Source organism: Triplophysa dalaica, chromosome 23 (assembly GCF_015846415.1).
Source record: "Triplophysa dalaica isolate WHDGS20190420 chromosome 23, ASM1584641v1, whole genome shotgun sequence".
Taxonomy (NCBI): Eukaryota; Metazoa; Chordata; class Actinopteri; order Cypriniformes; family Nemacheilidae; genus Triplophysa; species Triplophysa dalaica.
The window spans coordinates 17709236-17736372 of NC_079564.1; the positions used below are offsets into that span (position 1 = coordinate 17709236).

At 37.0% G+C, this 27137-nt stretch overlaps 2 protein-coding genes across 8 annotated transcripts; one reads left to right on the forward strand and one right to left on the reverse strand.

Annotated features, from left to right (window-relative positions):
• Window positions 1-1070: 1070 nt before the first annotated feature.
• Window positions 1071-12623, reverse strand: slc6a16b (solute carrier family 6 member 16b). 2 transcript variants are annotated; one of them, XM_056737953.1, is made up of 12 exons: window positions 12398-12623; window positions 9846-10050; window positions 9609-9766; window positions 9404-9524; window positions 8105-8286; window positions 7899-8009; window positions 7562-7803; window positions 7213-7381; window positions 6777-6978; window positions 4679-4838; window positions 4145-4307; window positions 1071-4070 (listed from the first exon to the last, which is right to left on the reverse strand). In XM_056737953.1, exons 2-12 carry the CDS (start codon window positions 10048-10050, stop codon window positions 3786-3788), a joined length of 1998 nt encoding a protein of 665 aa, XP_056593931.1. In that variant the 5' UTR covers window positions 12398-12623; the 3' UTR covers window positions 1071-3785. The 2 variants fall into 2 exon arrangements, with proteins under 2 accessions (XP_056593931.1, XP_056593932.1); XM_056737954.1 differs by lacking the exon at window positions 12398-12623 and adding an exon at window positions 11472-11718.
• Window positions 12624-13937: 1314 nt separating this feature from the next.
• On the forward strand, window positions 13938-26146 carry eps8l1b (eps8 like 1b). 6 transcript variants are annotated; one of them, XM_056737973.1, is made up of 19 exons: window positions 13938-14000; window positions 14921-14973; window positions 16732-16890; window positions 17716-17834; window positions 17949-18249; window positions 18875-18981; window positions 19063-19121; window positions 19721-19850; window positions 20333-20421; window positions 20770-20844; window positions 21070-21218; window positions 21334-21472; window positions 21612-21664; window positions 23633-23729; window positions 23832-23957; window positions 24032-24158; window positions 24454-24616; window positions 24898-25030; window positions 25799-26146. In XM_056737973.1, the coding sequence occupies exons 6-19, from the start codon at window positions 18891-18893 to the stop codon at window positions 25883-25885; spliced, it is 1518 nt and encodes a 505-aa protein (XP_056593951.1). In that variant the 5' UTR covers window positions 13938-14000; window positions 14921-14973; window positions 16732-16890; window positions 17716-17834; window positions 17949-18249; window positions 18875-18890; the 3' UTR covers window positions 25886-26146. The 6 variants fall into 6 exon arrangements, with proteins under 6 accessions (XP_056593951.1, XP_056593956.1, XP_056593953.1 ...); XM_056737978.1 differs by lacking the exon at window positions 13938-14000 and adding an exon at window positions 14579-14845 and having other exon boundaries at window positions 16732-16961; window positions 17756-17834; window positions 17949-18010; XM_056737972.1 differs by lacking the exon at window positions 13938-14000 and adding an exon at window positions 14591-14845.
• Window positions 26147-27137: the final 991 nt, after the last annotated feature.

Sequence of the window (27137 nt, forward strand, 5' to 3'; positions counted from 1 at the left end):
AAGTACTACAGTTAAAACCAAAAACACATGGTTACTGTAGTAAAACAATGGTTCAGTGGTAAGAGCATTGCGGTAACAACGCAAGGTTGTGGGTTCGATCCGAGGGGATTGCACATACTAAAGTATAAATGTACAGGATAATGCAATGTAAGTATGTGCATAAATGTTAAGTCCAACACGCTGCTACGTTCAAAACCCTTGACATCTTATAATGCGATTTGATCAGTCTGTCCAAGAAATTTTAAGTGATTTGCAATGTTATAATCTGCAATCCACAGCCAGTAGCATTGTTAACCACCATGCAAATGCGTAGGGCCCCGCAAGCTTGGGGGCCCCAAAGTGGCTGCAAGCGATAAAATCCTTTGACGCTTGAATTAGACACTCAATATACACAACAAAGCGCAGTTATCAAAGCGACGATAAAAACGAAAGAAAGCTAAAGAAAATTAATCATATTTTTCTTAATACTTTTGATGATATTCTAATTATATGACCAGCACATGTATATGTCTCATTACTTCCATGTACTCAATACTGTTGTGCAATTCAAACAAAAATGTTAGGCAATGTGTGGGGGGCCTCAGGCCTTGACTCTGCCTAGGGCCCAGAAAATGGTAAACGCACCCCTGTCCACAGCCTGAGGCAGTTGGTTTGCGGCTTCACGCATGCAATAGGTCCCGGTCCAAAACGCATCTTGTGCCCTTAAAAGTAACTACAGGAAGAGTACTACAACACGTGAACTGTTTTGTATCAGATGAGTCAAAAACAATGTTATTTTTATTACTGCAACTATTATGTATGATTTAAACGGCTATATTTACTAAAACAGCTGTTCATGTCCGTCCCTCCAGTAACTTTCTTTAATTCAATATCTTCATAAATATCCTCATGCACAAAAACAATACCATCCACATCTTGGAAATACTGGGGGACTGTGGGTGAGTGAATTTCATTCAACATATTTGGGAATATAAAAAATAATTAAAAAGACAATATCCCTTTTAATTAAATATGATAAAAAGGTATATACTGGATGCAATATTTGTGTGCATGTTTTAATATATGACCTGTAAGTAACAGCAACAAAAACAGTATAAAAGGAACAAAATGCAATAAATACCGGAAATACAAAATAAAAGAAGAAATTATGACAGGAAAAAACTGGCCCGCATCCTATTCATACTTTTGGAATCTAGCCCTAAAAGAAAAGTAGTTGAAGACCCCTGAAGTACACTGACCCCACGCACGTGGTCTCAATAACTCCTGACTTCTGGGCTCATACCTTGTTTTGTAAAAAAAACAATTGTTAAATTCCCTTCCAAATGCAAATTTTTACTCATTATAAAGCTTCACGAAACAAAGTGCATTGGAGCTGTTAGGGCAGACGTTTTTAGAACTTCGAACAGATCCGAAATTTTCACAAGTTTAAAAAATGAATAAGACAATAAGACATTGTGTTAATTTGTCAAACGAATTTTCGTATGCCTTCATTCATTGCGTTAAGGCTAAAATACACTACAAGATTTTTGCTCCGATTTTGCCCAGAATTTCCATCTGGACTTGCTGCAAAAAGCCTGTGACAGTCTGCAGATTTGATCAGTCAGTGTATTTCTATCGAAAACTTTAAAAAAGTCTGCAATTGTATGATATCTAGATCTGTTCAGATTTCAAAAGTCTTGTAGTATATTCCAGCCATTAGTTCCATAAACCTTCTTTTCTTCTTTGTAGCTTTACTTTGGGGTAAGAGACAAGTGCAAACACGTGTAACGCAACACAGAGGAAACTTTTGATGACTCCGTTTCAGTCAACACAAAGACATTATTAATTTTGCCGATTGTTTAATGAGGATCCAACATAAAGTTTGTTTGTGCTCATGTTTGTTAGCTCTATAAAGATCACAAGACAAAACCAACACAGGTCACAATTTGTTTGCATGTTATCATATATTTAAACCTACACAAAAGGGAGAAAGCGCATATGTCATGTTAAAAGCAAAAAAGACAGGCTTAAAGAAATATAAAAAATAAACGGTAGTGTGTAACAGTTACAATTATTACACGGCTCATTGGAATGCTTGATTCTGATTGGCCAGTGGAAACATTAGCAAGTTCGTTATTCCAAGATAACAACCTCTCAAAACTAACAGACGGTTAACGATGCATCAAATCTTTTCAACAGGTTTTTGGACAATTTAAGTATAAATATGTCTTTTAATAACATATGTGACATTATATTTACAAATTATTAAAACCAAATTGCCTGTTCGTGACTTTTGAACTTCCTTAAAACCGAAAGTAAACAGCTTTTCCTCGCGGAAGGTCTATATTCGGTAAAAATGATGATCCTTTCATGTCTACTCTTTTCTCATGTGGCAAGTATAGCCGTGTAATAAGCGGGGTAATCTACAAGCATCTGGCTGTTATCGCGAAAATAAGCCCCTTCAGTGTGATACAAAACACTCCGCTTCGCGTCGGACCTGATCACACTGTCGGGGCTTATTCCTGCAATAACAACCGTCTGCCTGTACATTATCCCTTACTTATTAAAACATTGATGTCAGATATGAACATCCAAAAATAAAACTCCTGCTAGTTATCCAGTTGAACTATATGAAAAGATTTAATCTTATCTTACTCACCAGAACTAACTATATACAAAATTGAGTTCAACCTACTGAACAGTGACATAGAAAAGCCATCAAACCCCTGTGAGAGGCAAAGATCATAGTTGACAATGACTACAAGCCATAAATCCGTCTGACCTACAGGTCAGTTAAGATCTCAGTGAAACACATGTTCGGAGATATTTCAGGGTTAATAACAAGACAATGTATAAAAAACAACTTTCCCTGCAGCTCACCAAACATTCTGTACAAAGAAAAACTGACCCCATAAAACAGTTTGTTTAAAAAGCTTCATTAAATATTAAAAGTGAAATGCATTTTTTACGAACGTTATAAAACTGGAATTACTTAAAAAAAACGTTCTTCTGTTATATATTACTCCAGACATTTCTTCATATCTGCCACGAGAAGCACTTATAGAAGACTGTAGGCTAGTTTGTGATCTGAGCTCTGATGTTAGAGATTCATGTTACTGAGTCTCAGTACAGTTAAAGGTGATTGTTCAACAGGTCTAAAGGATTTTTGTTTTGTTTTTATCAAAAATGAACCTTTACATTTAGGACATTAACTTATGTTTAAATTACAAACTCATTTAAATAAGAACACTGTAGACTTCATATAAATTATAATGAAACGGCCAGTACTTTGTCTCTTAGTTTCAAGTCACAAATTGATTAAAAGAGTGCATCCTGGAATGTACATGCCATTGGATAAAAGCGTCTGCCAAAATGCATAAATGCAAATTCATAATAACCCTGATGAGATCTGGCACCATACAACACTTACTTAACCAAGATCAGACCACTTAAGTAGTACCATCAGTTGTAATCAAAGGTTATGATAGTGTTTCATTGTTGTCAAGTTGTTTAAATGTTCATTTGGACCCAACAGAAGCAGGTAAAGCCCAGCAGTACCGTTACTGTAGATTTAATGGACACGTCTGATTTGAAAACTTGAGATCTCACTGCACAACCGGGGTGACGAAACTTGAATTTTTTGACTTTGAACTCTTCCTTTGAATATTTTTTGTTCCCATGTCCACGTATGAACAGGCAGAATGTCTGTTTTGAACAACAAGCATCAAAATAAAACCTTTCAAAATAAACCCATACTTTTCATTCAAATTATCCATCGCATATGTTTGTAAACTCTGATGTTGTTTTCATAACATACTGGATTCCATAGATTCCACATTGCCGTTTTGAAGAAGAAAGTCAGCATTTTCCCCAGCTAACCAGGGAGATGAGTTCGTATCGAGCGGGATGAGGTCCGTGTCTGTTGTGGCACAGGGCACATACACTGCCTCAGGATCTGAAAGGGACCGGCCGAGCCGCTCAAGAACAACAGCATGTAGGTATCCAATAGGAACAGGAAGTGATGCAACAATGATGAGAATTGCCATGACAGCAAGCCCCCAATCCGGATAGGGGAGATGTATCTCAGATGCCTAAAACAGATTTAATTTAGCATCAATTCAATGTTTCAAAGATTGAAGTGAAGATGTGCAGTGTGCGAATTTACCTTTTCTTTATTCCAGGTTATGTACGTGGGCCGCTGTAAGACCATCTTCAGTAGACTGGCACCCAAAAGACCAATCATAGCAACCGGACACACATACTTCCAAAGATACTTGTACACCACTGGAACCGGACGACCCAACATCTGCTTCAGGTCCTCTAAAAATCTAAAAATTAACATGTGTTATATATCCATAAAGACACTACAGTCAAATATGCAGACACACTTGTTTTTCCACACTACATAATGGTCATAATAAATTTTATTTTTTTCTGTTTCTAAACTGTGGATAATAGACATAATAAAGATAAAGCAGATGTCTACAGTTTTGACTGCTAGTGTATATTCTCTAAAGTTATTACACAGCGTTCTACAACACTTTATTCTCATTGGTCAGTTGAATCAATTCAAGGTTTGTTATCCCAGATAACTGCCAAAACCGATTACACCACTCAAGTACTAGAGGTCATTTTTAACAGTCCTGCTCATACGTCACATGACCCTTATGTTTTACTCAAACACTTGAGTGTGATGTACCTGTCTGCGCCATAAACCCACGCCACACTGAGGGTCTGAAAGATGACGACGATGATTAGGGGAAGCGTGGCAGAATAGTCATCAAACATTAACACAAAGTAGTTTCCACAGCGCTGAGTGAACATCAGACCGATCAGAAACCCTGCCGCACAGCTGCACACTGTGAGAGAGAGAGAGAAAACAACCAATCAGAGAAGCAAAAATGATACCAAACAAACACAAGGCGCATTAAACAGACCAATCAGAAAACTCTAGTGGATCAAATTTTAAGCATCAAGTTATTTGAAAAATGTTCTCAGAATGAAAATTTTGTAAAAATGTTTCATTCTTTAAGAAGTTTAATATGATGAATACGAAATTATAATTTTTTTACCATTGATTGTACTTTTCACAAATTTATTATTACTCTTACATAGAGTAATAATAATAACAAGGTACTGGCATAACACTGAGCTCAAAACAACGGTTTAACACAGGGGTCCCCAAATATTTTTCTACCAATGGCACACAATTCTCCCTGTCTTTAATGGGGGGCAGGTCAGTTTGTATTGAAAATTACATGGACCGGAGTGACTACTAGTATTATTGTGGAGAATTAATTCTGATTTTAAATGTATTTACTATGCCTCCTAATGCTATCATAGTTTATTTCTTTATGCACAGTACAAACAAATGATTTCTTTTCGAGAGATATAGCCTATTAAAAGAGCATTGTTATTACTATCATAATGAATTTTTTTCAGATTGAGTGCCATTCAAAATAAAAACATTTACTTATGCATATTAATTAGTGTGAACTGTGGGCGTGCTTCTAGCTAGTGATAAGTCCAATGTCAGGTTCCAATCCTGTCACAGCTGAGATAATTAACGATTTTTATCAAAGATTCCACCCAGATTACGATCCGAACAATCATTAAAAACCGCTAAAACATATACGTTCTAGGTTCTGGGATTCTGTACTTTTTCCCAAAGGTGTGTAACAGCTCCACCTGCTGTAAAACAGTACAAACACTGATCGCCGTAATAACTTGTCTTTGGGCTTTGATAACAGCTAGAGTGAGAGTGAGTGCGAGCCCTGAAGGGAGAGTCGAGGAGCTAGTTATTTCAGCTTTTATTTCGTCCTATTTTTCGAGAATTCTGTGCATCGCAATAGCAAAATGGTCTCAATATTATCACGATCACATGACTGTATGAACCAATAGGTCTTCTGGACCTAACTTAGAGAATGATAGAAATAATAATAGATTTTACCTTTGTCAAGGTCGATCTGGTGCAATTATTTTATTTTATAAAATGTATTATTAGATCATTTGACCAATCTCATACTATAACTCATAACTCTAAGCATCAGTTATGATTAAAGGACAAAGAAAAAAGGATGGTTATGGTACGTTTCCAAGTCATCATTTGTCTTTATAAATATATCAATAAATACCGTACAGTGGACTTTATACCGCGGTATAACCGGTTTTTAAAGAATATTTTAAAGAATACTGTTACATCCGTACTAGTCACCCATCATCACACCTTCCCTGGATTTAAAAAAAAAAGTTTAAATATGTGATAGTTTGTCTAAAAAAATCTCAACATTGAATCATTATCAGTTCTTCAGCAAAGCTTTACTGCTCCAGTACAACCAGTGGAGACATAGTATTTATATGCACATTATCATAAACACACATACACGCCAAGAAATGTGTATTAAGAGCTTTTTAGATTAAAACATTGTATGCAGATGTGCGCAAGCACGTAGGGTTTCTTTATAGCAGCGCTACCCACTGGCCTGGCATGCATAATACATCGTTTTTATTTGTTTTCTCAGATCCATGTAAATGCAGATCGATTTGATAACAAAGGTGTGTGTACGTGAAACTTTTCAAAAAACGCAAAGGAAAAACTTTTCAGTTTTTTCCGTTCTCTAAAACATTGACTCAACATGAAAATAAATGTTAGCACATTAATTAGCACCACAGAATTGTACAAGAACTATAAAAAGGTCGGGCGAAACAACAGTTTGTTACACCGTGCTATCAAGGTTAAGTAAACATCTAGCATAACAATATCAAAGAACTGAACAGAAGAACAAAAGAATAGTTACTTGTAAAAAGCAGCTTGTGTTTGCGTAGCGTCTTAAAAGTGTCCGTTAATGGAGTCATAATCCCAGCCATCGTTCCAAACATGGTGGACAAACCCAGATTGAGCAGCATTAAGAAGAAAAGAGCCGACCAGAACGGACTGCCAGGAAACAACGTCATTGCTTCAGTGAAGGCGATAAACGCAAGACCAGTTCCCTCAGCGCCCTGAAGAGAAACAGAGAGTAAGACCATATCCTAAACAAGTTTGCCGTCATAAAATCTCAGGTATGCTATCATACAAAATCACTGGGTGACTCCGCCCACATCAACATCTCATTGGCACAAAATCCAGTTCCACATAGGATGTTTATTAAACATTTCTAAATGACTGTGACACATTTGTATTTCTGTGGGAAAAAATATAAATCTAGTTCTATTTGTAACATTCATCAGTTTTACCTTCTTCATTTCTTCCTCCAGGCTGCAATGATCGATCTTTAAACCAGTAAGATTAAGCTGGTGACCCTCAACTCTGTACCAGTTTTCATATTCATTCAGTACATCTGATGCATTGATGAGATGAGTGAAAGAGAAGTTGGGTATCGCCTCGGACACGGCCTTCAGATTACTGAAACATACAAACACGTGTTCATTTTAAATCTTGTGAAACATTCATCAGTATGTATATCAGCTATTTTACAACGGCTTCACATATGTCACCATTGCCTGCTTTGAATTACAAATTTCCATTTCATTACTAAAAACGAATCAAAACATATTCAAAGCATTTACTGTTTTGCATACTGACCGTTTGGCACAGTCTGTGGCGATGGTTTTAGCTCTAAATCCCAGCACGGCAAACACTACCAGCGTGGCCAGAACAGACGTCATGAAGTTGACGCCGGACACTGTGAAGGCGTCACGGTGGCAGTTGTTGTTCCGCGGGTTGTAGGAGGAGTACGCGATCACGGAACCGAAGCCCAAACCAAGAGCAAAAAAGACTTGAGTCGCCGCCTGACGCCACACCTGAACGTCCTTCAAGATCTCCAGCTGAAAGATGGTTCAAGCCAATATGAATAACACTGAACCCCTATTTCTAAGACGCTTAATTTAGTTTGTGTTCATGTGTGTGTGCACGTACGTACCCTTGGGTAAAACATGAATTTAATGCCCTCTGATGCCCCATCCAGCATCGCGCCTCTGATCAGGAAACACAGGAGTACCACGTACGGAAACACGGATGAGAAATACATCACCTGCACACAACCAAATCATGATCAATATAATCACAATCTCCATATTATTCTGTCTCACAACATTCACATGACACATATATACACACTCTCAATACCTTGCCAGTGGATTTAATGCCCTTGTACATGGCCAGACAAACAATGACCCAAGCGGCCAGCAGGCAGCCAGTGATGATGAGGTTCAACTCGCCCGTTTCATCGATAGTATCAGTGATATCCAGAGCCTTACGGTACCAGAAATATGACGTCGGTGAACTGTCTTCACATTCCTTCACCTTCACTAATAATGAAGAAAACAAGCCAAGCATCTCCTTAACATTTGCATCCTCACATTTCCAATCTCTGCTCATAACTAGTCAAATAATTACTAGGAATGCACCCATGTATCGGCCGCCGATATTGAATTAATTTATCAAATTATTTATCAGCACATCGGCAATAGCATGAAAAAGGCAGATACCGATGGTTTATTAGGGCCCTATGATTTCTGTGATGCAGAAAACACAATTGGAAAGTAGCAAACAATCCAGAAAGTAGCACTGAACAGCTTTTAAAATTCAAATTGTGCTATTAATATGAATCAGCTACTGTTTAAATATGCAATATGCTTGTTCTACATGTGAATAAGTGGTGTGGTTTTGTGTACCATAGTGCACTTTTTAGCATCTGGTGGACACGAACACATAAACTCAATCTAACGGAGTTTACCTCAGGCTGTCAAACTTTGCGGCAAACCGTCAAAATTTAAGACTGTCGTCAAAATAAAAGTCCAGTTAACCACATGACAAAACTGCTACTTAAAATTTACAAAACTAGTAATCAAATGCAAGTAGACGTAAAACAGCAAAACAAAAATAGTAGTTGTTAGATTCTGGTTCATATTATTTGTAAACCACAAAAGAAAACACAGATTCCAGAAAAAATTTGATGGAATTTGGGAAAAAATTCAAACAGATTTCATAGGTCCTTAGTTTATTAATTAACTGCATGGAGGGGATGAGTTGGATGTCTGAATATCCAATGGTTTTCTCTAAGCAAAAAAAATACTGTAAATAGCAACAGCACAGACTTTATTTAAATTTATTAAAGGCATTTTCAATTTTAAGTAAAATTTGAGTTAATATTTTTAATAAAAGAAATACTGGATAGCAAAAATCACCTTTGAAGATTGTCTTGTTGTCTTATTGTATTTTTACCTTCACTTAAAATGTTAAATGGATCCAATTCATGCTCAGTAAAATAATTGAATGCAGAAAAACAAGCTAATATTGTGAAGTACTGTATACAATTACCCAATACCGGTATCGGCCGATAGTTGTCGGCATCGGCCCAAAAAATCCTATCGGTGCATCCCTAATAATTACATTTGTACATCACATCACAAACGCAATCCATACCGGTGCCGTTTAATTCTGTCGGGCAGTTTTCCCAGGGTAGAGGATACCGGAAGGAATTTCCAAGGTAAAAAATACTCCAGCCAATGATTACATTGTAGTACAGCGCCACAAAGGAACACACCTGCAAAATAGCACAGAACAGCGATATTAGGATTGTGATTTTTTTTAAATCGCTGTGTATCAGCAGAAACACAAGGCATCTCACCACACAGCTGGCGTATCCAATGCCAACAAGCTTCGGAGAAATGTGTCTCCAGACGCCAATACTGCCCTGCCTGATACTCTGACCTGCAGCCAACTCCAGAAAAAACAACGGCACGCCGATCAAACCCATCAACACCACATAGAGCAGGATGAACGCTCCTGAGACAAGAAGTTAATGTAAATGTGTTAGTAAATAGATGCTCCTGAAATCACAAACACAAGGTGTAAGTTCACTCACCTCCTCCATTCTGATGACAGAGGTACGGGAACCTCCACACATTTCCTAAACCCACGCTGAATCCCACCTGAGCCAGGAAATATTCCACTTTACTGTCCCAGCCATCTCTGGCTATCTCCACGGCAACACCCTGCTCAGCCCCGGAGCAAGGGTCAGCCTCCTCTAGCTGGTCATCGGCAGGTAACGGAGGCTTCTCTGACGTCATCTGAGATAAAATAAGAGACACATCAGATTTACTTTATCAAATAATTGCATATAAAAAGCCACTGCACTGTTCTTATAATACACATTGGCTAAATATGTATCATTGTAACAATCCTTCAGCTTTTGTTTTCATCACTGAACTTTAAACACGTTTTTCTCTAAATTCCGTTGCTGAACATCATATCGCTTCAGTCGACCTCAGCCATAACTTTAGTTACATACACACGATATGAACAAAATAAAAACTGATTTGGAAAGGGCTTGAATATGGTATCAAAAACTGTATATAAATTTGCTCCATGTGTTGGGTTTTCCCAGATCTAATCACATATGAACATAAACATTAAAAGATTTAATATATAAATGAATATAAACAACAACGGCTTTATTGGGCATTCGGTTGTATTAAAATACAAGAAGTTTCGAGACGAGATGAAAGATGAAAAGATCAACTGACACTTTTCGTGAATAACGTAATTTAAGGCCTGATCCTTTCGAAAATCATAAGCAATGCTCTGACACGGAGCCTTCAAGCCCTGGTCCATTTATCTTGATATTTTTTAAGTTTAAATTTCAGCTCAGTGAAGCACTTTAAGCACCAACACTTTTTCAATGAGTTATCTTTCTTGTAGATTTGTGCATCAAATAAAGAACTTCGTGTTGACCAGATTGTTAGTCAATCATTTACAAGTAAATTTTGCCTATATGGACATTTAACAAAAAGTGAACTGATAAAACCAGTTAAATGCGTTAAATGCGATGCAAAATTTGGGTGCACCTTACTTTTGTGCTGGTGCACCTAAGAAAAAATGTTAGGCGCAGAGCAAAAAGTTAGTCTAGAGCCCTGACTAACTATAGTGATTACTACATATAACGCCATACTTCCTTCAACAGTAAATACTGATGTCTTCCACTTGTCAGATGTGTAAGAATGACAATTGAGTCTAATATATGTCTTCTTGTTTATACTTGTCTGACGTGCTTGTCTGTGTGTCTGTGTGTGTGTGTGTGCCTTTTTGTGTGTGTGCGTGTGACGTGTGTGTGTTGTTACGTGTGCATATTTTGTGTGGAGTGTTTGTGTGTGGGTATGTCTGTCTGTCTTGTGTGTTTTCATCCTTGTCTTTACAGATAGAACTTTAATTATTTTGCATCAATATATCTCATGTACAGCTGCTTTGTAACAATAATAATAATATTTTTTTTTTAAAGCGCTACATAAATAATGTTGAGTTATATAAAAATATTTATTTTTAAGAAAGAATTTAGTTAAAATACTGCACGTTTATATTTCTATTGTATTTTATCCATTGTTGCATGAATAATAACTCTAATATCAAATCCTCAAAAAATATAATCTATAGATGATGTTTAAATTGTATGAAGTTTCTTTTAATTAAATGACAGAAGAAAGTAGAACCTTACCGTGGCTGACTTTTATTGTTTCGGACACATTTACACGTGTTGAAGATTAATGGCGCGCGCGCTTGGTTCTTCTTCAATTCAAATCACTTCAAAATTTTCTCTGGCCTCCCGGACAGATCATATATTTATATGCAATATATTTTTAAGCGCTGTGTTACGCATGTAATTTGGTTATTTTCGGGTAGGTTATCTTCACGTGTCTCATTCATCACCCGCGCAGAAGACAACACTTCCGTCAAATTTTCACGACCCCAAACACTACACAGACCACGTGATGAGTGACGTCGCTGTTTCTATTGTAAAAAATACGAAAAGGGGCAAAATTAAAAGAAAATGTCATTAATTCTAATTTTAAAAAAAGATACTTCTATAATGAATTAATAGTTATTCCTCTCTGCAATAATAAGCTATAACTATGAGTTATTTCCAAAATAGTTCATGATTTAAATAGCTTTATCACTTCTGCTCAAGTGAAACTTAATACTGTTCGTATTATGTATAATTATTCATTTTTATATACTTCCGCCCTCCTTTGCATTATGAATATTTTTCCTGTTTTGTCAGATGATGTATCCGGCTGGTTTTGTTCCGTGAAAATCTGATGCAATTCCACAGAGGTATTTCAGTGGTTTTAAATGTAACCAGCTGGCGGCGCTCTCTGCACACACTTTGTTTGGAACCCAACTGGCCCGGGTCACAAAATCTTACTTGTATTTATTCTTTGTAAACGCTTCAAAGTTAAATATTTTCTGTTGAAATCAATGTAAAACTTATATATAAAATATGACAATAGGCCTAATATGTTGTGTTTTATTATTGTATTTTTTGTAAACTGTGTGATTCAAAAGCTGCTGTAGCTGTGGCAATGTCATATCACTTAATAATGAATGAATAGTGATATAAACAACAAATAACCATTAACGTACCTTTCTTATACAGGTGAAATTGTAGCAGCTGCGTGTCTCTCTTTCTCCTTGTATTGCAAAGATCAGTCACACAAATAAAACCCATTCTAAACTTTTAAATATCATGACCAAAAACACGCCAAGAAAGCAATATAACAGAGAAGCCTAGAAAAATATCCTCCACATCTTACACCACAGCTCCAGCTTTCCCCAGACAAAGTGCATGATCTTTGTTGTGCCACGTTGAGAGCTCCTCGTTACTCCTGTCAATCAACCAATAAAGACCCGCCCACTGGGAGGCTCTAAATTAAACCCTGCCAAAAATGTCTTCTGTTCAGTTTGTTGATCCTCTGTTCAGATTTGAAAAGGCCGGGATTGCTCATGACGCCGACATATGTTCTAGGAAATCATCTGAAGAGTTTGGTTCCAAAATGAGACAACTACGAGTTAAAAATGGTGTTTTGGAACATTTTGGAACCAAACTCTTCATCTGTTGTAAACATTTTTCCACAGAATGTGATACAACTAGGCTACTTGTTCAACCTTGCACAGACCTTACACGTTATTGGTTGTTTAATTAGCTCTTTATTTAAATAAATGTGGGTATTGCAAAAGGGAGCAACAAATGACCTACTGCAAATGTACGTACATAAACGAATCGGTAGATAACAGTGACTATGCAGTTCTGAATTCAAGAATGCAGTGTAGTTCTAGAAACGTTTTTACTAGGCCTAGACTATTTGTTGTGTATTGTATTAAACTCCAGTTCAAATTATATTGTTTATGGAAAAATCCGAGACATAGGCCTATATTTACTGCAAATACATGTATGCACATATATATTGTATATTAGATCAAGTACCACATATAAGGATCAGTGATGTTTGCATTGAAAGTGACATGACCTCTACAGGAAATTTCCACCTAACTGTGTGAATCAGCAATAAGGGTTGGTGATATAAACAAGTCTGGGACATTTTGTTAAATTCTGTGAAATGCAGATTCAGTAAACAATAAGGTAGATAGAAAAAAGAATGCAATGCAGGAAATACAGTTTATAATTCCTGTTTAAAAAAAAGTAAAACTTTGCTGTAATTTTGCAGTAGGTTTGCCAGTAATTTACTGTAGATTTAATTTCCAATTTACATTTAAACATAAACTTACCTAGTTCTTATATTTTCTTTCATAAAACGAGAATAAATGTCTTGGGTCACTTTTCTTATAATTTGAATGTATCAAAAAGACGTTTTAAATATTTTTACTATGGGAAAGAAAACAAAAATGCTCAGGAAGAATGACATTTTTTTGCAGTGAAGTGCCAGTCATGAGACCAGTCCGTCTCAAAAGTCAAAGTGTTTTAGTTTTGATTAAAGTAAAGTTTAACTCAATTAAAAACAGTTCTAATAGGAGTATAAACAAATATATTAAGTTGTTAAGTTGTTAATAGAGACACAATTTGCGTACAGTCTAATTCTTTTCAGACATTTTTCTATCTCAGATTACCCTCTTGTTTCCTGTTATCTGGTGATAAAGAATGTCAGGGCGGTCACACGCTATCAAAATACACCTCACCTCCTAAACACAAGTCAGACGAAGATGCCAGCATCAGGAATGTAATAATGCGGTGAGTGTTAGAAAATCAATTCTTATGTGATTCAATATATTTATACAGCTGTGTGCATAAATTGCACCAAAATTTAAATAATAACTAAAACGACACACAATTTGTTTTCAGAACAGAAGAATTTTGTGTCGAACAGAAATTCATGTTTTCAATTTCTTTTGTTTTGTATATTGTCAGGGGGTATTTTCTTGGAAGGAATAGTTTACTGTTTCTGTCATTACTCACCCTCATGTCATTCCAAACCCTTAAGTGTTTCTCTTCTGTTGAATATTATAGAATATTTATACTGTTCTTCTGATATATGAAAATATAGCGACAGGGGCCTAAGTTTCCAAAAGTACAAGACATCCCGATGAAAACGTCATAACAGTAGTTCACATGACCGGTAACAGGACTTTTATTTTGTTATGAGACTTTTATTGAGATGTTTTGTGTTTTAGGCCCTGATACGCCTCTGGTCACTGTATGATGTCACTGTGTAAACCAGCACTCGTAACACTTTTTTATCGTACATCAGAAAACAGAAAGTCAGACTGGTTTAGAATTACACAAGGGAGAGTAAATATTGACAGAATTTTGTGTCCTGGTGAACTAGTGCTTTAAACTTATTCGGTATACTTAAATTTTTTAATTCACTTCAGAAGTGTTTGGCTAGTAAGTTTTCAAAATGTTATTCAATCTGACAATTTTTATGAACTGTAAGCATAAATTAACCTGTGTGTGTCATTGTGAAAGTCAAGGATGTGTAATACCGTGGCTAATTTTTTACTTGGAGGAATTCCAGTTGCAGGAAGTTAGACAGGTCGAGCCGGAGAGGGAGAGCTAGAGGGGTGTTTGAATGATCAGTAGGTTTTTGTGTTAAAACACAGCTTGGTCTTCAGACAGATCTCTGTGTTTGATGATGTGATGATGTTCCGCAGGTGTGACACAGCCAGTGGTCCTGATGGGAGTGATATCGCGATATCTGCTCACCGTGAGTCATCTCTACAACCCTTCTGTACCCATGACCCATACATTAGTCCATAATGTCTATAAATAAATGTTTACAACTTCTATAGAAAATGGAAAAAAATGCCCTGATAGTTGTGAAGTGTTTCTGGGCATGGATTACTGAATAAAGTACAAGATACCCTTCCAAGTCCCTTATGATATTCTGGTCCAATTAATATGTCCAACACTTTGAAACTGTTAAGATTTAAGTTAAAATCCATTCATCCGCTGCTGGGAAATGCATTTTGTACAGAATAGAAAATGTACTATACAAGAAAAACAAGATATGATTCCATAATTAATCTGAATGTTGACATAGGCGAGTCATGTTTTAGCCTGACGTCTGGGAGGGGTTTAGTTTATTCTGTCATTTGGGTGTGTGGAGGACAGTAAGATGCTTTATGATCCTGTGAGATAGTGAAATATGGGTGAAACAAAGGTGTGGTGTGGTAGTCATCAGTTCGGGAAAAAAACCCCCAAAATGGTCAGTTATCAGGAACATAGGGAACAAGCCCGCACACTATCAATCTTGCAAAACTATCAAAAATGTAATTAAATATGTTTTGATCAATGACACATGACCATATACCTGATGAAGGTCAATGACTGAAACGTTGTATTTAATACATTTTTGATACTTTTGCAAGATTGATAGTGTGTGGGTTTTTTCTGTTGTTCATTTCTAACAGAACAAAATCAATTATAAAGTAACTTTCTCCACTATGGGAGTCAATCCAGTACCTCAGAGATGAAGTATACATATTTTGTCTGTCAAGATAATTTTTACAAATGAACACAACATTTGTTACATTTGAAGACGAATTACATTGGTCAGAAGGAAAAAGCTAACACAAAACTATTAACAGACTACACTTAAGGTCAAAGCTAACACATAACTATTAACAGACTACACTTAAGGTCGCTGGATATCAACGTCACCACCACCAAGCCTCCGATAACTCTTTCATACTTTATTAAAAATTTGTTCTCTTGAAAGTAATTACTATGTGAATGAATCAGCATCTACGTTTGAAGAGATCTGTGCCCATGTTGCATAATTTGTGAGATTTATATCCGTGATGACGTCTAACATAACTGCCAAAGGAATTAATCACTTTAAGCAACTTGTTAGCAACCGCCGTTTTTAAGACGCAATAGGGCTTAAAAAAATCACGAGTGGGTTAAATTGCTGTATTCTACTCATAGAATAAAACGTGAAAATATTTTGAGGTTTTGTTTACCACAGACCATATTTCGGGCGATTGACCAAAATCCCATTAAAAAAACCCATAGACTTAAGAGTGATGGAACCGGAAGTCCTAAAATGCTAACTCACTTCCGGGTTTTGCAATCAAAAATACGTCATCTCTGTGGCTCCCTATGGGGGGGCGAGATCTGTTTTGTTATAAACATTCTTCCAAATATCTTTTCTGTTCATCAGAACAAAGAAATTCATACAGATTTGGAATAATTTGAAGTTTTAATTTGGAGTAAATGATGACCGAATTTTCCTTTTTGGGTGAAGTTTCCCTTTAAGTCCAAACTGTGACCCAGTTTACTTCAAGATCTTCCAGAGAAAAGAAAATATACTTCTAATAATAATGAACATTATTAGTTAACATCACCAGACCCTCTTTGACCAACCTTCCCTCTCCAAACACTCGCCACCATTTTGGGAAAAAATAGCTTCATGATTCAGTCAAGTTCCAAAGTCATGCACTACATGTTATTCTCTCTCCAGCTTCTGGTGAAGTTTTCTCTTGGAGATGAGGGTGTGGACACCGTTGAAGAGGCTCTTTCACAGGTTCAGGATCTTCTGGGTCATTATCAGCTGTCCAGTGCTGAGGTGATTCTGGAGATCAGAACCGACAGGGTCAGCTTGAGAGACAGAAACAACCAGGTAAACACGCAACACAATATAACTAATTGCACTTTTTCTAAAACTAAGGAACTTCAACCACAGAAGAACCCAGTGTCCAAAGCCAATTTTTTCACTCTGATATTATTTTATTTTTAGTTACTTTCACAATTAAGTTGTTCGTTGTTTCATTCATTTTAAGTTTGACCATTTAGCTGTACCTTTTAGCAATTTAGTTTCTAAAATGTGCTTTTGTAGATTTTTGATTGAAGTTATTTTAATATTGGTAGAAGTTTAATATATTTTTATTTTCATTTTAAACTTATTGCAGTTTATTGCAGAGGCAACATTTTCCATTTTCATTTAGTTGAAGTTTTTGAGCCCTACTGTACATAAATTTAACTTTAACCAACATAAATGTTTTTAAAGTTTTAGTAAACGATAATAACACTGATTATAGACCCCAAAATATATTTTACACTTGAAATATACAACCGTCTTTGCATCAGATTAAAGCAAGTGACATTTACTGTAAAGTGCACAAGTATACTTTCAAAACAAAATGGATGACACAATTGATGTATTGTTGAATACAAAACATATTTCTAATATGCTGATCTACACAAGTGGTTGTTCTTCCGGACACCTGTGTAAACTACAGACTTCACGTCTGTAAAAAACACTAACTTTTATATTTTCTTATTTAATGCTGTCATTTTTAAATGTGCCCCAAGTGTACAAAGACTTTTTGGGCTTGTGTATATCTGTGTATAAAAACAATTTCCCTTCTTCACAGTTTGGGCTTGCAGAGTGAATCTTTGATTTGTTTTGATCTGTTGATTTGTTTTCCGTATGATCTCGGATGAGGATTTGGAGATGTTTGCCCTGTCCTCTCTTCTCCGCTTCGACATCCGTCTCTTCTTCTGCTGGTTTGTCAGAGCTCCACCCAGAAGAGACCGAGCGTTTATTTATTCAGCTGCACAACGGTCAGTGCACAACAAGCTTCACAGCAGACGCAGCTGTGATACAGGTGATACTGTTTTGGTTGTCAAACCCCGCCTCTTTGATGACGTCACCGTGTACCTGTTTGTGCATTATAGGCGGACCGCATCAGAGATGACATCAAGCAAGATGTGTCGCATTGCAAAATAAGAGAGAAAAGGTAGAGATTCAGCAGAGCACGGTTGTGACTTCCAGAGCACAGATAATCAGACAGACAGACAGAGAGAAACCTGTTAACTGGCAGACAAACCAGTTTAACCAGTTTCTACATAGCTTAAGAAGGCGTGACTGAGAGGACAGAGAGAGAGAGGTAAGACAGAGAGACATATTCATTTGAGTTGAGCTGTTCTTACGGAGGTATACAAACCGACAAGACATCTACAGTACATCTACAGTAAGGTACAGTGTGTATTCTCTACCTGTGTCTTTACGCTCAACAACGGGTGCGCGTGTGTGTGTGTGTGTGTGTATGTGTGTGTTTCACAATGTGTGTGAGACACACTGAACTCATTGACAGATCAATGTCAAACAAAATGCCTAACATTTTTCTTAACTTGATGGTTCGATTTTTTATGAATGAGTGAGTGTGAGTTTTTGTTTAGGGGGTCTTAAATTCAAACTAAATGTTCCCTCCAGAAGCTTGTTAGAAGTGATAACATGCTTTCAAAAGCAAGTCAAATAATTCTCTTAGAGAGGGTTACAATCTTTAGTAATTATAATTTCTCATAATGGTATAAAAAAATATAAAATGTATAGGATTTAAAAACGTGAAATTGTATTATATACACTTAATATAATATTTTCTTATTTCCAACTACAAGGAAAAATGTTTTATATTAAGCAGCATGGTCTAATGAAAACACTCACTCTATTTGTTTTTTTGTTAAATGTTGTATAACTCGAGAATAATGAGTGATTGTTGCCTGGAATTAGTTATCCGGTAGGTGTGTGACTCTGAACCTGCTGTCTAATAGTTTTTGGGCATTCAGAATGACTGGTCTTGATATAAACCTGTGTTTGTCAGGTTTGTAGAATCCAGTATGGATATTTTGGGAGTTCCGAGCCCTCCATACAGCCAAGCCCCAAACCCGCCCTCAAACCACCCCCCGCCCCCTTACCCGGGCATCAGAGGTGAGTGTGCGGATGTGTGAAAGCATTTCATCACATCTTACTTATAGATTTATAAACAGATTTTCTTCTCCTGGTTTCTAGCTAATGGAATGATGAATGGTCAGCCTGATAAGTCATTTCTCAAAGCTCAGGTGGAGGTGGTAAGTACACACACACACACACACACACACTCCCACACACAACATGGTTTATTACCTCTGTGGGGACAGTCCATAGGCGTAATGATTTTTATTCTGTACAAACTGTGTATTTTATCTGCTACCCTAAACCCAAAGATCATAGAAAACTTAAAAAATATTGTTTTAAGCTTTTTTGCAGATGGGGACCTAAATTTTGGTCCCCACAGTGACACGATTCCCCATGTGTTGGTGTGCATTCAGGTTAAGGTCCTCACTGTGATTTAGAAACAAGGCCAACACAAACACAGACACTGTTTTAACGTTGTGGTAGTGAGTTTTGCATGAAGAGCCACTTACTTTTGTTAAGAAAATCTAAAACATTAGTTTCTTCAACTGTTTTTGCATTTAAGTTAAACATTTACTTGATTAACATTTCCAAAATGAGTTCTTGTTAGATTTAGTGGACGTTTGGACACATTCGTCAACCATTTTGACCTCAAAACACAGCTTGTTTTGAAACACAAACACTTACATTGTAGTAGAGTTGAGTCAGTGCATGTCTATGAGACTGTTGACCTTCAGCTGATCTTACACCCTTGATCTCTCTATCTCTCGCTCAGGACTTGCTCAATCATTGTTTTGATGACATGGAAGTGTTCATGGGAAAGCTGCAGCAGTCAGCAGAAGCTCAGATGATCCTCAACCAAAGGAGTAAAAAGAACAAAAGAAGTCAGAAGAAAAGTGCAGATGGTACGAGTCACATCGCACACGAAAAAACTAAGCATGAGATCACTTTAAGATATGACAGATTTCTATCACCAGCCTCTTTTCATTATTTAAAACTATTAATATCTCACCAGTTCTCGGACTAATCTAACAAAATATACTCAACTGATGTGAACTCACCTTGACAAGCTCTTATCAGCAGGTTCGGATCTGTTATCAGTTTCTGGTTCAATTAAAACATCAGCCGGTGGGAAAGTGTTGTGTTACAGACACTATCAGGTCTGTTTCAATAATAACAAAAAGTAAAATTCTCTCTTCATTGATCCAAACGTGTGACTTTTATTCATCTGGTGAACACAGAAGGAGAAATACTAACGTGCTGGTAACTTTCTTTCCATGCGGTTACAACCAACAAGGAGCTTTGACAGCACAGAAAAACTGTATATAAATGACAATCAAATGACAGTAAATAATATATGAGTCCTATGTATGTTTGTGTTTTAAAGAGGATCTATTGACGGCAAAAGCTAATACCCCGTCTGAGAAAGAGTTCATCGACACATTTCAGAAATTTAAATACAGTTTTAGCTTGTTGGTGAGTCACATCCTTTAAACTATATTTTAAAATAAAATTTAATTTGAATAATTTGTTGATAGAATATTTATAATATTTCATCATTATTGTTTATGAGACAGTTACTGTCTTTTAATTATAAATGTTTTTTATATCGATGAATGTTTAATATTTAATACATTGTATAATAGCCTTTACTGCTGATATAAATATATAAAATGTATTGTATAATTATACCATGAATAATCATAGTGTTATCATTGGTAGTATTTGTAAATATAATTATTTTTAACATTATTATTTGTCATTTACTGAGAAATATGCTGTCATGTTTGTGTGGTTTCAGTAAGCACAATGTTTGTTTTATAGGCACGGTTAAAATCCACCATCTCCAATCCTACCTCAGACGAGCTCTTGCATCACGTTTTCAAACCTCTCGACATGGTGAGTAATACTCTTTTTTTCCCAATGCGTGTGCGTTTATATGTTTGCACACCGTGCAGCCGAGCTATTAAAGCCTTTTGTTGTTAAGAGTGTTTTATCAAAAGAGATTAATCATCGTTTGCCTGCTTTTGTGTAGAGATTAGATTCATATCATGGGTGTATCGATCTGTAAAGTGCACTGTATATACTGTATTCAAATTCACCTGTATTTGTGTGTGTGTGTAGATTGTGAAGGCTACAGGAGGTCCTGGTTTAGCTGCTTCCGTTTCAAGTCCTGCTATGACACAAGGGGCTGTGTCTCTCATGAAGAATAACCTGACAGCACAGGAACAAGAGTTATGGGCATTACTAGGACCCAACTGGACGCAGCACAGGTGTGTAGTCCTTTATGCCACATTTAAAGGGACAGTTTACCCCCCCCAAAAAAGTAAGGGTGAATAAATGAAGTATGAGATTAAAAATTTTTATGCTAAATGTACCATCATGCAGGTCTGCTCTCAGAAGCCCCGTGGCCCCGTACACACCCACATTTCTGGACGGATGGAGACCCCCGGGGTCTGATGTCGCAGGTTGGGTTGATCCCGTGGAAATACAACACAAACAAGATGCTGAGCTCTCAAAAGTAGAGGTGACAAACATCAACTTTTATAATAATAAGACCACACAGCAATACACTAGACACAATGTGATATCTTTTATCTATCAGTGTCAATGTGTCCTGGTCAATGTGATGTTCTAACATGTTGACTTCTGTGTCTGTCAACCAGTTTTCATCTCACCCATCTTATCGACAAACTCCCATTCACGCTTCAGACCCAACGTAAGTTCACATTTCCCATTTTAAACCAGGAATTGTTGTCCTGTAGACAGGAGTGATGTGTCTGATGGCAAATGCTTGTCGATGTCTATTGTCTAACGAAACTGGTTTCACACCCGATTACGTCAAACATCCTTCCATCATGTCTAATGATCTTGATTTACCGGAGCTTTCCGTGAACGCACAGATTTGACAGTGGACGTCATGTGACCGAGCTCAGTGCCTGTGTGAAACGTATTCTAGGGTTCGACATTAACGCTTGTCCGAGACAAGTCAATGTTTTGTATGGGCAAGCAAGAGAGAATTTTACTTCCCGACCGGACAAGTAACTTGGAAAAATGAATAACAACCGTGCGAAATACGTGTAGGATAATAAGAATGTGTGCATTTTGCATTTGTGTGAAGCGCGTTTGTCGTGAATTTGCTTGTTTGTGTGTGACAATAAATCATAAATCATGAGTCCATGTAACTAGATACGGACGCGAAATCCTGTTATTTAAATGTCATCTGGCTGTTCTCCGTGTATGTGCACAGTTTAACATACAACACGAGTGATGGTCGAGGATTTATCTGCGTCTGCACTGTATGAGGATATAAACACATGAACTTCATCTCCAGAGTTGCTCCGAGAGTTTATTTTGCGAGCGTTTTACTGTTTGAGTGAAGCTATCGGCAAACACACAAAAACTCGAGTCTTCGCGAAGACCCGTCAAAATAAAAGTCCCGTTAAATTGAACACTCAGACAAAAAAATACTGTAGTGTACTATAGTATTTGCTATTGAAAATTGTAGTGCCCTTTAGTAAATTGATATACACTGTATACTATAGTAAAGTTCAAAAACACGATTGTTTCTAAGAATTTTGCATACTATAGTATACTACGGTAATTTATGTGTACAAATATACCACTATTGTATAGTAAAAGAGGAAAAACACAGAACTTATATGATCTTAATATGAAAAGGCCCTTATTAATCCATCTGTATTAAAAATTGATGTCTTTTGTCAGTTACCTGCCTATTCATGAAGAACTGCACTTGCACATTTTTTAATGATGATAACAGACGATTTATACTTGTGCTCCTACTGTTTGGCAAACTTTAAACCTCTCTAGCACCAGTGCTATGTGCTAAAAAAGTTAATTAACTGCCTTAACACTAATAATAAATAGTGCTGGCCTTTGTTTGATAGCAGTCACTGAGAGTAGGCCTACTGTATATAACAAATTCAGGCGGCCAAAGATGACACTAGTTAAAATGCTTAGAAGCAAACCTGACCAATTTAAATCCGAAACTATTATATTGATTATATTACATTATAATTCAAATTAAATATAATTTTATTTTATCTTTGGAAAAGTCATTTTTGTACTCGGACAAGTGAATGACAAATTTACTTGTCTGAAGGACAACCACATGACAATGGTTTATGACGAGCCCAGTAATCTGACTCGTGTTTTCTTTTGCATAGTTTTGTTGATGGTTTAATAGGACGGGCTCATGTCGTGCAACCTGATGCCGACATCTCATTTGTCTACCAAGTGAAAAGCGTTTTGATACCATGCCTCTTTATTCATTGTGTTGGGTGTCTCATTGATTCATTCAAAGAGAGCACAACAAAACAAATCTGCAAAAGATCGGTTTCACTTCTGAGCAAAGTAATGGGCTCAGTTTTGTCTTCAAGTATTTCTTCTGCTTCTTTGGCCACGAGACACAAGAACGGCTATGTTATAAACAGATAGAAGACATCAAGATACCCAAGACAGATTTGACAGTTCATGTACAGTTTTTACATGACGGTTACAATAACAGAGATTTATTTGTGTGCTTTTTAACAAATGAATGAAGAGCAAACAGTCATTCAGAGATAACTCTGTCTCTGTGTGTCCCAGTTTCTGTCAGGCATAGGATGGAGGTGGTTATGAATCCAAACATTCTTTGAATGTATGAAAACAAATCTCTGTGTTTTAGTGACAGCACGGTGAAAGAGAGTTTGTATCGCTGCAGTTACGACTTTGTTGCACGAAACAGCAGTGAGCTCTCGGTTCTGCAGGGAGAGAAACTAGAGGTTCTTACTCTCTCACGCACACATCAACTTCATATCTCAATAACATTGTTGTCACGTCAAAGGAGAATTATAGTACAAATCATATTATGATCTGTCGTTCAGGTGATCGAATCATCTAAACGCTGGTGGAAGTGTCGTAATAAGTTTAACGAAGTAGGATTCGTACCGTTCAACCTCCTGGAGCCCATCACACACATCGACAATCCTGTGATGCGCAGAACTCCAAAGGTACAAACTCACATCCAACGCTTCTCGAAAACTCTCTCCTCCTTCGGTCCTGTAACATTCCATCTCTGTTTCAGCCTCCCGCTGCTCCACCAATATCCAACAGCCTGCCCATGCTGTCCGCCATGACCTCTGACCCCAGCAGCGCTCGACCCCGCAGCATGATGCTGGGACCACAACATCTGCCTGAAGACACAGAGAAAGGTACAAACATGGAGCTTGCAGGTGAACACAAGAGACCTTGCGGACAGGCGTAGAGCAAAAGGAGACTTTAAAGCTGATCTGAGATGAGATAAAGCACGAGAATCTCATGCGTCTTATTTGATTTAATATCTCAACCGTATCTCAGAAAGTCATCTCAGAGAATTATAATGAGACACACTCATTTGTGTCTTTTTGGAAGGCTGGTGAGAATTTTTTGCTGGCAGAATAAAGCTTTATTGTACTTGCGGTTACAGGCAGGTTAAGTGCTCACATTGATTTGGTCGTTCTGTGTCAGTCATGCAGGTTAATGATGAGTTACTTCAACGCTTGACCAGCGGGAAGAATTTATCCCCCCGGCTGACGATCCCTCGCTCGACGGACACAACGGCTCAGCTCGATTACAGCTCGTCACCAGATGAAGTGGAGAACTGGCTGAGAAAGAAGGGCTTCAGTCAACCGTGAGTCACACACGCACACACACACACACACACACACAATAACAGAAGCCTTTAATCCATCTGTGACTTGTCATATCATGACTTTGTCTTGTTTGCACATTTATAGAGAATAACACCAATCGACTGATCAGATTGTATTTCCAATTGCTCCATCTCTTAAAATTACTTTTTCAAAGTTTGTAAATTTCCACATATGTTTAAAGATGTTTATAGATTGTTGTTATAGTCTGATATCGTAATGCAGAAAAAATAAACTGAAGCCCTGGGTGTTGTGTTTGTAGGACAGTTCAGTGTTTGGGAGTTCTGAATGGAGCTCAGCTCTTCTCACTGAATAAAGAAGAGCTGCGTGCTGTTATTCCTGAAGAGGGCGCTAGAGTCTACAGTCAACTCACAGTACAGAGAGCCCTGCTCGAGGTACACACACACACACCATGCACTCACACACACACACACACACACACACACTAACCATATCCTCAAATACACACACACACACACACACACACGCACACACACACACAAACATAACACACCATACACTCACCATACACACACACACACACACCATACACTCACCATACATTCAAATACCCACATCATAAATGGAAAAAAAACCACACACATATATACACACACACACACACTCAAATACTTATAACAAAAAACAGATACACAAATATACAGACAACAAAAAAAAACACACAGACCAAACAAATATACTTAAATATAACCATACACACAATGTACTGAAATGTGTTCATACACCATATATTCAAATACATATAGAAACACACACACACACATCTTACACTCAAATACACATGAACACGCAACAGATACACAAATATAGACAAACTTAAACACACACAACAAACAACAAAATTATAAAACACACACACCAAACAAATACACACACTCAAATAAATACACACTTGAATAAATACACACACTTAAATATAACCATAAACACAATGCACAGAAATTTGTGCACACAGCATATATTCAAATACAGACACATACACATACACATACATACATACACATCATACACTCAAATAGCTAAACACACTGAAACCATACACTATTATGCGCACACCACACACTTCAATACAAATTAATATATGTATATATATATATATATTAAAAACAGCTTCTAACTCTCTCTCTCTCTCTATCTGTCAGGATGCTCGCAGATCTACAGAGCTGGAGACTGTGATGGAGAGACAGAAGATGAAGGTGGATTTGAAACTGGAGAGTGGAACTCTATAAACATCTATTAATGGATAAAAGTGCACACACACACACATACAGAATAACACTTCGATTAATCTGCCATCTTGTGTTTATTCTCTCTGTCTCACACACTCTTGCACCTGCACAAGAATATTTTACCTTTTCATCTTTGTCCATATTGACAGCACGGAATGAAGTTACGAATTTGGAAGATTATGTAAAAACATCTTCACTTTTAATGTAACATGGATTAATATATTCTTAACTAATAAATGTAATACGCATGAGATGAAACCAGCAGTTCCTCTTTCTTCCCGAGTGGGGGCGACAAACACCAACGTGTGCAAAACAGAGGCAGTGACTCAGTGACAGATCCTTACTAGAGTAAACTGAGAAAAGTTGTGGGTCAGGTTATGAAAGATTCATGGTTTAAACCTGCATTTTTTTTGTTATTAGCCTGGATTTTACCTTCATAATGGATGAACTACACTGACAATAAAAAACTTTTACTTTATAAATTTGACAGTATTTGGGAGATCTACTAAAACTCACTCTTAGTTTATTCATTTACATTTTTCACATTATTATGTTGGGTTGCATATCTCCCAAACAAAAAAAATTAAGACATACAGAATGTGAAAAAATGACCTTCTCACTGATCTGCAAACTATTAAGGCCATAAATGAAACTGAACTAGTAGTCGCTGCTGTCAGGGGGAATGTAAAAGCACATATAGCTGCATACACATATAAAGATTTTATATGCTGTGTGTGCGCACAAGTGTGTGTTTTACCAGCTGCATTCTGTTGATTGTGCTCACGGCTGTGAATAGCTCAGGTGTGGTGTCAGGTGTGAGTTGAGGAATGTCTGTGTGAGACACACACACACACACACACTCTGATCCAATGCAAACAAAAGTGTGATTTCACGTTTCACATTTGTGTAATGCAAACACACACACATCTTTATCACGGCTGCAGGGGGATGACAGCAGACATAAACATCTATCAGTTTTCAGTTTTCTCTCTTTTGGGTTTTTCTTCGCAAAGTTACTTAAACTGTCAAAGTGTTTATATGTAGCCACCTGAAGAATAACACATGTGGTTTAATAACACTTAAGGTTGATTGTAGAGCCAGACATAACTTTTCATAAAAAAAAAAAAATTTAGTGCGCTCTACTTTTAAACTTAAAAAGGATACTTTCAGCCTACTTTACTTCTCAGAAAAATGACACTTAAGTGTACTTATTCTGACAGAAACTCCAAATATATTTGACCTATACCTGAAC

Coding starts and splice junctions, on each gene's coding strand:
- slc6a16b (XM_056737953.1), bottom strand. CDS start 10,050: ATGACGTCAGAGAAGCCTCCGTTACCTGCCGATGACCAGCTAGAGGAG. Junction 8,287..9,403: donor GACAGAATTAAACGGCACCG/GTATGGATTGCG, acceptor CTTCATTATTAG/TGAAGGTGAAGGAATGTGAA. Junction 7,382..7,561: donor GCCACAGACTGTGCCAAACG/GTCAGTATGCAA, acceptor TGTATGTTTCAG/TAATCTGAAGGCCGTGTCCG.
- eps8l1b (XM_056737978.1), top strand. Junction 20,845..21,069: donor TTTTCAAACCTCTCGACATG/GTGAGTAATACT, acceptor GTGTGTGTGTAG/ATTGTGAAGGCTACAGGAGG. Junction 21,219..21,333: donor CCCAACTGGACGCAGCACAG/GTGTGTAGTCCT, acceptor ACCATCATGCAG/GTCTGCTCTCAGAAGCCCCG.